The following is a 13,524-nucleotide window of genomic DNA, read 5'->3' as shown; positions in this document are numbered from 1 at the left end:
AGAAATTTTTTCTTACCTCTGATTTTTGCTGGCCTTATTTGTATTCCAGTTAAAAACATAAATCTAGCTTTTCATTTTTCAAATGAATAATTATGAAATTTGAAACTTTTACTCATCTGTCATATTCACATTTTCTGTAAGCATGTAGTAAGATTAGGCCGTAATTTGTGTTAAAACGTTCGGATTGGATTTATGAATTTGCGCTGCATAACCCAGAGCCGAGGCCTGAAAGGTCACGGGAAAACCCCAGAGTTATGCTCTTAAGTAGAATTTAGAAGAGATTAAACAGCAAAATGGAAGGAAAAAGTAGGAACAGGAGCAGAGTAGAAGGATAAAATGCAAGTGAAACTAGTTACCATAGGAATGCTTAAAAGATCAATACATACAGTAATACCTAATGTATAAGGAAACGCACGAAGTGCATTAACAAAAGTAGCCCATGACTTTATGCTATTACTTTCAATACAAACCCATCAATTACAGTACTTTTACCCTTCTTAGTAACTCTCACTCACTTAGGTTTCATTTTGTATTACTGAATACAGTGTGATGTATGGCATCTAACGTCTGGGCATACTTAAAATGGGCCTCTCTATCCTTGACCAGACTAAGCTAATCAGACTTTGATTTCCATCCAAAAAAATAAAACATTTCAACAACTGGGTTTGTAGTGAATAACATTTTGGAAATAACATACTCCAACTCAAGTAATTTGATTATTCATTGTTACTTTCATCATCCTTATCATAACATTATTATTATAAATACCTGTGCAATGCAATCCAAATGGGAAGAGGCACTTCTTTCCTTTCATCCTCTGGTAGCCAACAGCAAACTATTAAATACAATGAGTTAATGTTAGAAAAAGGAAATACTATAAGATAATTCCATTCTTAAAGTACTATACAGTCTTGGCATAAAACTGATTTGTAAATAATCGAGGATATAACATCCCCTTAAAGACAATAAATTGATAAACAAAAGCTAAAGATTCCCTTAAAAGTTTATTTCTTACAACAAACTCTAAATTAAATATGCATTTCCTGAATAATCACCGCAGGTAAAAGAAAAAAAACTGACTAAAACCAATTAAAACTGCAGTTATCAAAATTATATTAATATAAATTAAATATCCTGACAATTTTAATATATCATTAAGCAATAATTACAAGAACACACCTGAACATACCTCACTCTTCGTAAGCGTGAACGTGTGACCTAAATGAAGGCGACCATTCATGTAAGGGTAGGGAAAACAAGCGAGGAACGTCCCGTCACCCTCAACACCCCCTTTAGGAGGTGCATCTTCTTCAAATATTTTCTCTGCATCCCAAAGTTTCTGAATAGAGGACTCTATTACTAGGAGTTCTTCTAGTTTCTTCCTTGACATCTGGGAAAAAAAAAACAATCAAGTAAGGAATAATTTACTGTAGTTATTGCTGGCAACAGTGGAGCCAAAACCCTTTGAGGGATGCAATATGAAATATAGGCAGTTATAATACAGTACTTTAATTTCACGTCACATACACGAACTATTGCTGAAAATCCCTGTTTGGGAATTTTCCAACTAGGATCCCCTTAAATTGTTATTACCTGAAAACTCCTGAACAAGTGGTATGTCCAAATATTCCAGGCCAAAAATGAATAAAACACAAGATAACGAGTAGGAAAAATATATGGTTCATGTATTTGGCTATAAATTAAAGTATGTATCATATATTTAACAGGATATGTTCTAGCTCAAGGTATTCCCACCTAACCCGACTTAGATCACAGTATCCTTATTTACCGGGAGAGAAGAGACTCCTACTAAACCCCTTCCATTCACAAAGCACCATTTCCATATGTCACCCATCCGGTTTTACTTTACTGTACCACAATATCGTAAATTGGATTTACTAACATAATTGAATACAGTATACCCTAATTCGGCAGTTATGAATAAATTAAGATACTTTATTAAAAATTCCCTTTTTCTCCTTTTTGGGGATCACCATGACACAAGAAGACCCAGAGAACCGCTCATAAAATTCACAACAAATGGTTCTCTTGCACAAACTCAAGTTTCCCAGTTTCTGTATCATTAGTACTTTCAGCCATTTGTAATCTCCAATAAGAACTATTTTTTACTGTTACAGTGTACTGTATTTGACTTTCTCCTTGGGCACTTATCTACTCCACAGTTCCTATATAATATCGACCCCTATTAATACTAGCTCTTCCACGTATTTAAAGCAGTTCTTCCTTCATATGTATATTATAAAGATGTTTAATTGCCAGAAATAAAGAACAGTATTTTTAAAGTTTTATGGAGGAGTAAATCTATGAGATATGCATGAAAACCTAAGTTTCAAGAGTGAAGTCTGTTGGGAGGGAAACACAGGGTTGAGACTGGGTGCTATACTCTATCGGATCCTTTAAGGCGAACAAGGCTGGGTTTGGGCCGGGAGCGGCGATGCCATATCAAATATTACCATCACGTTGTATGGTGTATGGAGGCAGCATAAGTTAAAATAATGTAAATATAATTAATTAATAATAAATATTCGCGATTATTAAATGCCCTCGTAATTTCTTTACTTTTAATAACAATAAAATTACACGTTTCTTCTTAAACGTGGCAGAAAAATTTTACAGCGCTGCCACATCCTTCTCAGGCGTTAAGCTGACCTCAGGGTATGAATATGTCAAACAGCGTGTGTCTCCATAAAGACGGCTCAACCAAAACAGTCAGTCATTAAGGAGTCTGTCGCCCTACCAAGAACATGGAAGGAAGTCCTCGTTATACAAATAAAAAAATGTTACATATTTTTAATATAAAAGATGTGCAGAAATAAATCTCTACAATCCTGGCATTCTTGTGTATCGTTATCAGTATAACATTCATGACTCAAAACTATCATCTATTTGTTTTGATAAATCCTTACAAAGACTATGAAACACAAATTGATATTTTCATCAGGTATGACACTCAAGCAAAAGTATCTTATATTTTGAAGATAAAAACGTGCCAAACCTAAAACAAAATATTCAAAGTAAATTGCAAAGCTAGAACAAAGTCCATAGAAAGAAGGCATGAGAATATAAAAAGAAAGTGTATCGGATACTCTTAATGAAGATAATTGGGCGTCTATACTACGTATAGATAATATATTTAATTGTTGTCGATAATTCTGTGTAACCCATGTATCTTTATGACACTATTTCAGTTTACCTGCCTAAATTTACACAGGATCTCTCTCTCTCTCTCTCTCTCTCTCTCTCTCTCTCTCTCTCTCTCTCTCTCTCTCTCTCTCTCACACACACACACACACACAAACACACACATATATATATATATATATATATATATATATATATATATATATATATATAACAAATGGTAGAACCTCCACGAGATGGAATTTGTGAGTGTAGGTAGATAAATTCACACATACGAGTTGATTAGAGAATGCGGAAACTCAGTAGTATGGGATAATCCCTAGAAAGGTCCAGTATATTGCCCCAGGAGACATTCGAGCGCAGGGATTAAAAGGGTAAACAGGAGCGGTAGGCCTTTAAACACTCCAGAGAAGGACATTTGGCAACGTAGGAGACAACGCCCGGATTGCCATGAAGGAGCCGATGGAGTATAGTGTAGCTCTTATCCTACCCGTACTACTTGTCCCTGCCAAGTGTTGCTTGTATCCTACCCAAGATTTGGGTGGGGAAATTTTACAGAGGAATCGATAAATAATTTTAAAACTAAGCTTCCTTCTCTAAAAATTATTCTCTGGGACTCATAATAAATCCATGTTGAATTACAGAAAATATTGGCGGGGGCCTCCTGTTCTCCCGAGATCTTTTACATTTGTTTGTTGACATTCTACGAATTCGCATATATTCGTTCCTGTGACCTAGGTAGGGTGGTCTGGGGAACTTAACCCAGCTTGGTCTGTGACATGGGAAGTGCAAGCCCCGGCTAGGTCTATGACTGCGATCTACTAGGTTAGGTTAGACGGGGTGTTAGATTTTGTGCCTTTTTTAATGTATCCCAAAATCTATATAACTTGGTGAATAAACTATAACATATTTTTCACCTTTTCCAACCTATAGAAGTACTCTTTAAATAAAAAAATTATACACTAATTTATTTTTTCCTTTAACCCACCAAAATCTTTAGTAGGATACAAGCTATATTATGAATATACTTCTAGGATACAAGCTACATTTTGAATATCCTTATAGGATACAAGCTACACTAGCACCACTTAGTCTTGGGGGCAAACTACGGATATGGTAGTCTAAGGGGGGTTGTGACATAAAGTTTTTAAGTAAGTTGGTAAGGATGCAACTCTTAGGTTAGGTTAAGTTGGGCACCTTATGTTAGATGGTGATTTGGTGTTTGTTTCCTTTTTTAAAAATGTGATTTTTCAGTCAAACCTTTTGGAATTTTAGTCTGTAATTTGAAATATGGATGTCCCCCAAATTATTTTCTTAAGAAAAGCTCAAAGTACAAATAAATACATCAGGAACACTTCTCATTTCCCTCCTTAAGGAATATCAAATATGAATATAGAACTAAAAGTATGAATAACCTGTCAAGTATGATATATAATTGTCTGTGGTTTCAAAATACGCTTAGCACCTTTTACTTTCCTCAATTTTTATAAGATGAAAATAGACCTGTCTGCGAATCTACGTATTAGCCGATGTTTTTTTTTTTATCATGCGGCTTATAGTACGAATAAGAACGGGGAAATAAATCAGTGCTTGGCACCACTAAAAGACTATTCTTAAGGCTAAAATATATCTTAGGCAGGAAAGGCCATGTGATTGACAGCCTTCACAAGAAAGGCTATATGGTTGACAGCCTTGACAAGAAAGGCTACAATATGGTTGACAGCCATGACAAGAAAGGCTATACGATTGATAGCCTTGGTAAAAAAGGCTATATGGTTGATAGCCTTGGTAAGAAAGGCTATATGGTTGATAGCCTTGGTAAAAATGGCTATATGGTTGATAGCCTTGGCAAGAAAAGCTACATAGTTGATAACCTTGTTAAAAAAAGGCTATATGATTGATAGCCTTGGTAAGAAAAAAATTCAAACTATCAGATTAGACTTCAACCAAATTATCATACATCGACTAGTCTATCCTTTTTACAAATCTATTAAGATTAAAATACTACCCATAAAATGCATAGTAGTCAAACAATAACAACACCGCTTAGCTTTCCCAAGTATCTCAACTTATAATGCAAGAAAAATATATGTAAAAACCATGGTTAATATATGTTAGTTTAACTGCTAGTGAAAATGAAATTCGCTATAAGAAATGGACGAGTGCTGGCTAGTTTGTTGTTTTTCTCTATACGTTTAATAGGGGCTGGGGCATGATAACTTACATATCAGTCGATTTAAATGCAAAGTATGTTTTTCACTCTGTCCATTATTTACATCTGAGAGACTGAAGGGGACTTAATACGCATGCATTTTTTCCATGGATTGGGGAGCTTTCTGTGCATTTACAATGACTTATTTGGCAGGTGGTTTTTTTTTAACCAATTAACAGCTTACAAGTACTTCTTCATAAGTTCCCGGATGTTGTTCTACAACAGCCATTTTTTTTCCACCTTCACCTTCAGTATTAAGTTGACCACTATCTCGTAAAGATGTCTCGAAGAGTGAACATCAATCTATTTCGAAATTTAGTGTAATTACGTTTATGTTGGCAATTGATTATGATGGAAATGCTCTCCGTTCATGTGAAATTAAAAATTAACACCGAAATAATGCCTCAAAAGTCCGATTCTGACTTAGTTCTTAGGGAAGGCCAGCACATTTTCTACTGCAAAACTTTTGTAATGATTGCCAAGACAACAAAAAAGGCTACGGTGTCAATCAGAAGGTAAGGAATTAGTTGTGACTTACTTTTTCATAATGGAAGGATTTATTTATTATTCACTTTAACATAATCTTAGGATTTATTTTTTATTTACTTTTAGTTTGTGACCTGGGAAGGGGGTGACCGGCTAGCGGTTGTGACCTGGGAATGGGATCCGGGGGGCTTGCCCCAATGCTAGATGTTGTGACCTAGGAAGGGGGTCTGGGGGGCTTGGCCCCCAGGCCAGGGGTTGTGACCTGGGAAGGGGGGTCTAAGGGGCTTACCCCCAGCTAGGGGTTATAACCTGGGAAGGGGGTCTGGGGGGCTTTATCCCTGGCTAGGGGTTGTGACCTGGCAACTACTAGGTTAGGTTAGGTGGGTTTGTTAGTTTCTGTACCCTTTAACAAATCTCAAAAGTTAAATAATCACGTTTTGGCCTATTTTCAACCATTTACATGAACCACATATTTTTCCAAGTGATTATCTTGTGCTTATTTTACATTCCAGACCATTATTATTGCTGCAAATCACACGTTTATGACATTTCCCCACCCAGCAAAAACCCGGTTTCCCACTGGGGTCCCCCATAATTATCTTTACATAATGGGGTCTAAAAACTCATGAATGGGTGGTTTGCCCGAATAATCATGGTCAGAAATACATAAAACACAAGATAGCGAGTAGGAAAAATATTTGGTTCATGTATTTGGCTAGAAATTAAAGTATAATATATTTACTGAAACCAGAGGTTATGAATTGTATGCAACTTTCCCCAGACTTTCTTCTCGTAAGAAAAAGTATAAACTACGACTTTATCAGGCATATAATGCGATACTGCTTGCACACGTCCCATTCATGATTATAATTAAAATTAAACAATAACTAAACTTATTAATTATTACCTTGAGGCCGGAAACTGTGACCGCAATTCCACAAAGACACGGTCACACGGTGAGGTGTACCGACCGTCAACACTGTTTTACCTCTTCTTCTTCTTCTCAGGGACAGGGTTGCCAGTTTGGCCTTTTTTCCGGGCAAAAAAACTCAAATTTGACCTTTTGTATTTAAATAAGTTGGCCTTTAGTAATATGAAAAAGCCGGCCCTTAAATACTATATTTTTGACCTTTTTCTATTAATGGGTTGACCTTTTAAAGCCTCTGTTGATTAGAAATTGACCTTTTCTCATTTGCAATACCTGGCAACCCTGCTCAGGATTACCAGATTATTTCCACTGGATTATCGTATATGAACCTTAAAATTATCGTTTTTTTAACCAAAATTATCGTACACACTTTCAACATGATTATTAAGGAGTAACATATATAACTTATTTCAAGGTATTTTAGTATAATTCTTTAATCAAACACACACACACACACATTTGTATATACCTAAGGTATGTATCGTACATCGTCCTGGACCTAAAATAATGTACATGTACGATAATTATCGTACGAATGGCAACCCTGCTTCTTCTATTCTTGTATCAAGACTTTGGATGTCACTCGAAGTACATTTTGCCACCTCATACAATATGACATCTTTAGGAATACGTGTCTCAACAATGATGCTTCTTTATTTTCATTTACCAGAAGTATTTATCAATCATTTTTCCATGTATTAACAATGCAAGTGTAAAGATGAAAATATACATCTTTATCATGTAATCATGCAAGTGTGTTTCGTCATACTAATAACATATATTTAGTTTTTTTTTTACAATCACCATTGACAGGATTTCCTTATTGAATATCTGATTAATTACTTTTAATTATTATTATTATTATTATGTTGTTGTTGTTGTTGCAAGTACAATTGCTCGTCATATTTATATCTACTTTAATTTTAAATATCTAAGCCTTGGTGTAACATTTATTTATTATATACGGTATAATCCATATGAATTCAAATAATTATTACACTGAAAATAGGCATCGAACTTCTTCTTGAAAGGCCAAATGTCAGTCCTATTATCAAATGGAAACTTTTTATTATGAGCCTTGCAATTAGATTGAATCAAACATGTTAGATGAGGCAATTTATTGTGCTTCCACATACATAGCTTAGATTATATCAGAGTCGAATTGTATTTGTGGAATGTTAGCCGGGTAAGTTTGTAGGGAGACAGTAGAGCTACTAAGTAAAAGTTTTAAGAATAGGGTCAGTCAGATGGAAGAAATAATGCAGAAATAAAGGTAGAGCAGAAAGCTAATAAGTAGGTGCACCTAAACTAATAGGGATAATGTAGTTTTTTAGTAATTTCTATAGTTACTGAAGTAGTCAATTGCCTTATTTTAATCACACATGGGCAGGACATATAGGCCTAATGAGGACAGATAATAGATGGGCAATAAGAATAGGAGAATGGATCCCTAGAGATTGCCAAAGAAAGAGGAAGGAAGAGAAGACGACAGATTGACAAACTAAGAAAATTTGCAGGTCTAAACTGGCATAGACCATAAACGAGGACTCTGTTGAGTAGTGAACTATATTAGACGATTATGAAGAGATATCTATTCAGTGTAATTTTCAGTTCAATAATTACATTGGTTACATCTGATGTTTATAAAAACAAATGCATTACTATCTAGAAGTGGGGCCTGGAAAGCTATAGTACTTGGCTCCATGGTACAATGAGGGAAAAGAATGCAATAGGCTTATAAAGTGAGAGTTAGGAAATTGGAGAGCAAGATGGAAGAAACTGATTGGGAACGGAGATCTGGTAGAAGGCTAAAAAGTGAATAAATTGAGGGGGCAAAATAAGTAGTACCTAAAGTATAGCTTACTATTGAAGATGAATACTGTATGAACTCAAAAATTAACCACAGAATACAGCATGCATAGATCAGATGGAGAGGGCCCTTGGAAACCTTGTGCAACAAGAGGATCAGTGTGAAGGATAAAGTAGAGATCAATAAAAGTGTAGTCACACCAACAATATCCAGCATTAGCTTACAGGGCCAAGAGATAGGCAATAAAGAAGTCACCAAGAACAAAAATATTGAAGCGGCCAAAATAATGATATTGACGTAGATGTGCAGTGTCATAGGAAGGAACTGGATAAAGAATTATTGTCAGAAGAATAGTCAAAGTAATGGAAGTAAAGAAGAAAGTTCATTAAAGAAGACTGCAGTGGTTTGGTCATGTAATGTGAAGGGAATACCACCATGTTTATAAAAGGGTCATAGACATGGAAGTGGATGGAATGATGAGGAGAGTGCCAAAGTTCAAAGAGAAAGATGACATAGAAAATGACCTGCCAGAGAAAGGACTGAGAGAGTATGATAATTTACATAGGAAAGAAAGTGGCAAGGGTTATTAGGAAGCAGTGACATTTTCTCAGAAAACGTTTTTCTTTGGAAAAGTTTCCAACTCTTACCTTTTCCGCGTGTTTCGAAACATACTGTTTTCGAGGAATATTTCAACTCTACCTTTGTCTTAGGATGATTTCAATGTAGTCTATTTTCTAGAGAAATTTGCAGTAGAAACTGGTCTAAAATTCATAATCCAATCCAAACCAATTTCCAGGGAAAGTTTCAATGGATGTTTTCAACAATACCTTCTACAGGGATGATTTAAAATTTTTTTTTCTTTCAAATGAATGATTTCAACCTGAAATTTTGCCCTGTGAAGGTCTCAATGTCTTCCTTTTTGAGAGAAGTTTCTCTTAGACAAGCATATCTCTTGCTTGAGGGTACACTGAGGCACACTATTCCATCTTATTTCTTCTTTTGTTTTTTCAAGTTTTTCTAGTTATACATGAGAGATCTATATTAATGTAGTTATTGTTCATTACTTCTGTTGTACAGTAGTTTATTTCTGTGTTTCCTTTCCTCACTGGGCTATTTTTTTCAGTTGGAGATGGGCTACAGCATCCTGCATTACTAACTAGGGTTATAGCTTAGCTAATAATAATGATAGAAATAGTAATAATAATAATAATAATAATGATAATAATCATCGTCACTATGTACTGAAGTCAACCTGTCAGTGTCCTGGGTTTTAGTAATCAGATAGCTCTTAATAGCACTGACTGCAATGTAGTAGGTGTTTCAGCATAGAGTTGAAATTGGAGAAAAATCCCAATTGCAATATAAAAAAAAATTAAAGCAAATTCAATTTTTCCCAACTATACAACCTTGAGTCTTTTAAATAGTAAATATGAAATTACTTTGGCGAAGCTGGAGCGGCTGTTGAAGTTTAACAAGGTAGCTGACTACCACCAAGAGTAAGAACTTATATCTCCTTTACGTAGGATAAGTTGTCCGAATGTATACGCTTTATGAGAAATAGGTTACATTCATTCTATCCATGCCCCTTCTGGGAGGTTGGAGAAATACTAACTTCATGTCTGAAAAGAAAATTTGCTCAGCTATGAAGCTTACCTGCAACTGACATCTGGTCCACCACATACAGGTACAACTACTGTACCCCACCAGCGGTCAGGAACAAGGAATCGAAGGCCAAACGTTCTACCCCCTTCTAGGCTTATCTCAGACCACTATTCTTCTTGTCCCATGAGAGGGGCAAGTTGGCTGTGAAACCTGTTGAGTGGCCAGCACATCAAGGGTAAGGGAACCTACTGTAAGGCCTAGTGGTACCTCAGTATGCAATTTTAATCCGTTCTAGGAGAAAGCTCGGAAATCAAAACAATTTTTCCCAAAAGAAATGAAAGGAATTCACACGTGTACCACACGTCCATAAATACACATACAGTACAGTACATGAAATTTTTAAAGGTTTGTAATAATTATTCAAAGAAGATATTATAACCCCTAACATCAGAAATTAATATAAATTAATAGTTCACAATAGAAAAAAAAAGTTATTGAAAAACTAACTCTCACATTACCTGTGAGGAGAGTTGTGGCTGGCATGTAGGAGACAAGAAGGGAGGGGATAACAGCGTACAGGGAGAATCTACCTCCATTAGAACTAAGGGAAAATGATAAGGACTTCTTCCTCTTGAACAGCATTCACTATCACTCAATGAACCACAGCCAAAAATAGAGGCAGCAAGACTTTATGTCTGTACTGCTTACAGTTGAAGTCAAAAGTGTCTACCCGACTGTAAAGGGGGGTGTGGTTTCCGCCACCTGTCCGTCATCAACCAATTTATTACAATTCAACAGCCATTCCAGCTTTGCCAAAGACATACTCCTATTTATAGGGTGAGGTTTTGCCTTCTTATTGGAACAAAGTAAACAAGGTTAAACAGTAAGATGGAAGATAGGAAGTTAGCACAACGGTAAATTAAATGGCTAAGAAAGGATACCGCTTGCAATGATTCTTTAGAAATCCCTACAGTTCACCACATGAAATAGGACAGCAAATTCCTACAAAATAAAATGCACAGATGCAAAATAGAAAAAAATAAATTGGAAGGGTTGTAAATCTACGGATACAAGTCGGCTCCGGGAAAGTAAATGAAAAGTTCAAACCCATTTTAATGCAGAGAGAAATGTCATAACCTAAAGTTTGTCTAAACACTGGCATTAAAAATAATGCCAAGGATATATATCTATATATTATATATATATATATATATATATATATATATATATATATATATATATATATATATATAATATATATATATATATATATATATATATATATATATATATATATATATATATATAGATAGATAGATAGATAGATAGATATATAGCTAAAAGACTTACATACAGAAATGGCAAGAAGTCAGAAAATTCAAGATAAAAGTGCACAGCTCTCTCAAGTGGTGCAAACACTGCCATTAAAAATAATGTCAAGGATGTCACTGACCTTTGCCTTGATTTCTCAACTATTTTTTTTTACATATTAGTTTGTTGATATAATAAAATATTGTACACTTATATTGATTGCCCATTCTCTCAAAAGCTTACTAAGCAAGCTTAATTAGTAATCAAAGACTGCGTCAATTCAGGCAAGGCTGGAAAAATTATCCGTGCAATTGTTACCTATGGAAATTCAAAAAGATTACAGTACAGCATGTTCAATATAAAAGCCTAACATTTCCAGTAATTTTTTTATTCATTATGGTTCAGATCACAGAAGCTTAGTGAACATGGAGCAACTTACACTGCTTTAATGTGGGAGCTCATATTACTAAAAAAAATTTCAATTAGGAAAAACTTAAATATAAATAAGAAATAACTTAAGTAACAAAGTCATGATATTCAAAAAGGTAAGCTTTTACATATACCGCATAGGAAAATTCAAATAATCTGGAAGGAGTCCTATCTCGCTATTATCAAAATGTTTTGTGCTTATTTACATTATTTTCTTCTGTCAGTCAATTGAATAAGCTAGAAATATAAAAAGATGGAATGCACCTTACTTCTTACAGCATAAGACAGGATTGTTCCCTAGAATAATCCTAATTTTCTACATATTTCTTAACCAATTACACTTCAACATAAGCATAAGAACACCTAAAGTCAACAACCTTCAGGACAAAACTATCTGCATCCTTGCAATCTCAATTTATCAATTACTTCTCTCAAACCATCGGGCAAAATCTAGCTGGTGAAAATTTTGGAATGAAAAATGTCAAGTAAATCTGCATTATGATCAGAGAAAAAATAACTACTTAATAAATGGTCAAGATTCTATATAATCCGTTGTATATACTGTAGTTACTTTACTCAACACTTGGAAGCTGAAATTATTCAATGCTACTTCCCAAGAAATTTCTCTACAAGGCCTGAGATCACTAATTTAAAAACTACCCCAAAATCTTCTTAAAAACAAATTCATATCTATGTAGCATTTCGAGATGAAATGCCAAATACTTCCTTTGTTTATCAAAAAAAAAAAAAGTAAAGCAATATATTATACCAAATATAATTTTAAGTTATCAATTGTCTTATGCCTTGCAAATTCTTTGATGGGGAACTAGCAAAAAAAACATACATACATACACCAAGGCACTTCCCCTCTGCCTGAACTCAATACATAATGGCCATTTCATATTTATCCTGTATAAAATATAAAACAAAGGGACATATTGCAAAAGCTAGAATTTCAATCCTGAATATCTATTACCAAGAGAGGTCAGGGTGAATATGAAGAGGCTGTACTTGAAATCCATGTGTTAACGGCATCAGACAGTTAGTTTATTGTGTCGCTTGAACATCCCTCTTTCAAAAATTCCTTGAATAAGTAACCTTGGGTGTCCCCATCGATAGCCAGCGAAACAAGCACATTTCTTTGATTCAATGCAAAGAAAACTAGCTCTCAAAATAATGCAAACCTTCATAGGTTTCATCTACTGTATTATGACTTTCACGGAATCCTCGGCAGAACTGAGACTACTCTCAATAAAAACTGAAGCTCCCACTAACAAATTTCCCCTAACTAGTGAAGACTATACATGGTTAGTTTATATATTAAGAAAATGTTATACACAGAAAAATAAACCCACATCTGATTACAGTATATCTCCATGTGGTATACTTTTAACCAAAGGGCTACTACCATCCAACTGGACAGTACATGTAAATGTTGTATGTAATATCTCACAACGAGATCAGATCTAATACACTAATGATAAAGACTGTTTCCAAATGCTAACAAGATACTGTAATCTTAAGATAGTGATATTTTTCCTTCCAGTTAACATAATTTTTCAAGGATGAATAACCGATATAAAA

General features: G+C 34.7%; 1 protein-coding gene across 1 annotated transcript in view; it reads right to left on the bottom strand.

Annotated features, from left to right (window-relative positions):
- The window catches only part of LeuRS (Leucyl-tRNA synthetase), a 34,848-nt gene extending 27,982 nt beyond the window's left edge, over nt 1–6,866 (bottom strand). Inside the window, 3 exon segments of the mRNA XM_068361315.1 lie at nt 769–835; nt 1,190–1,390; nt 6,768–6,866. Coding sequence (XP_068217416.1) covers nt 769–835; nt 1,190–1,390 — 268 coding nt within the window. The 5' untranslated portion in view covers nt 6,768–6,866.
- Nucleotides 6,867–13,524: the final 6,658 nt, after the last annotated feature.

Source organism: Palaemon carinicauda, chromosome 37, assembly GCF_036898095.1.
Source record: "Palaemon carinicauda isolate YSFRI2023 chromosome 37, ASM3689809v2, whole genome shotgun sequence".
NCBI lineage: Eukaryota > Metazoa > Arthropoda > Malacostraca > Decapoda > Palaemonidae > Palaemon > Palaemon carinicauda.
This window is presented reverse-complemented; position numbering and strand designations above follow the sequence as displayed.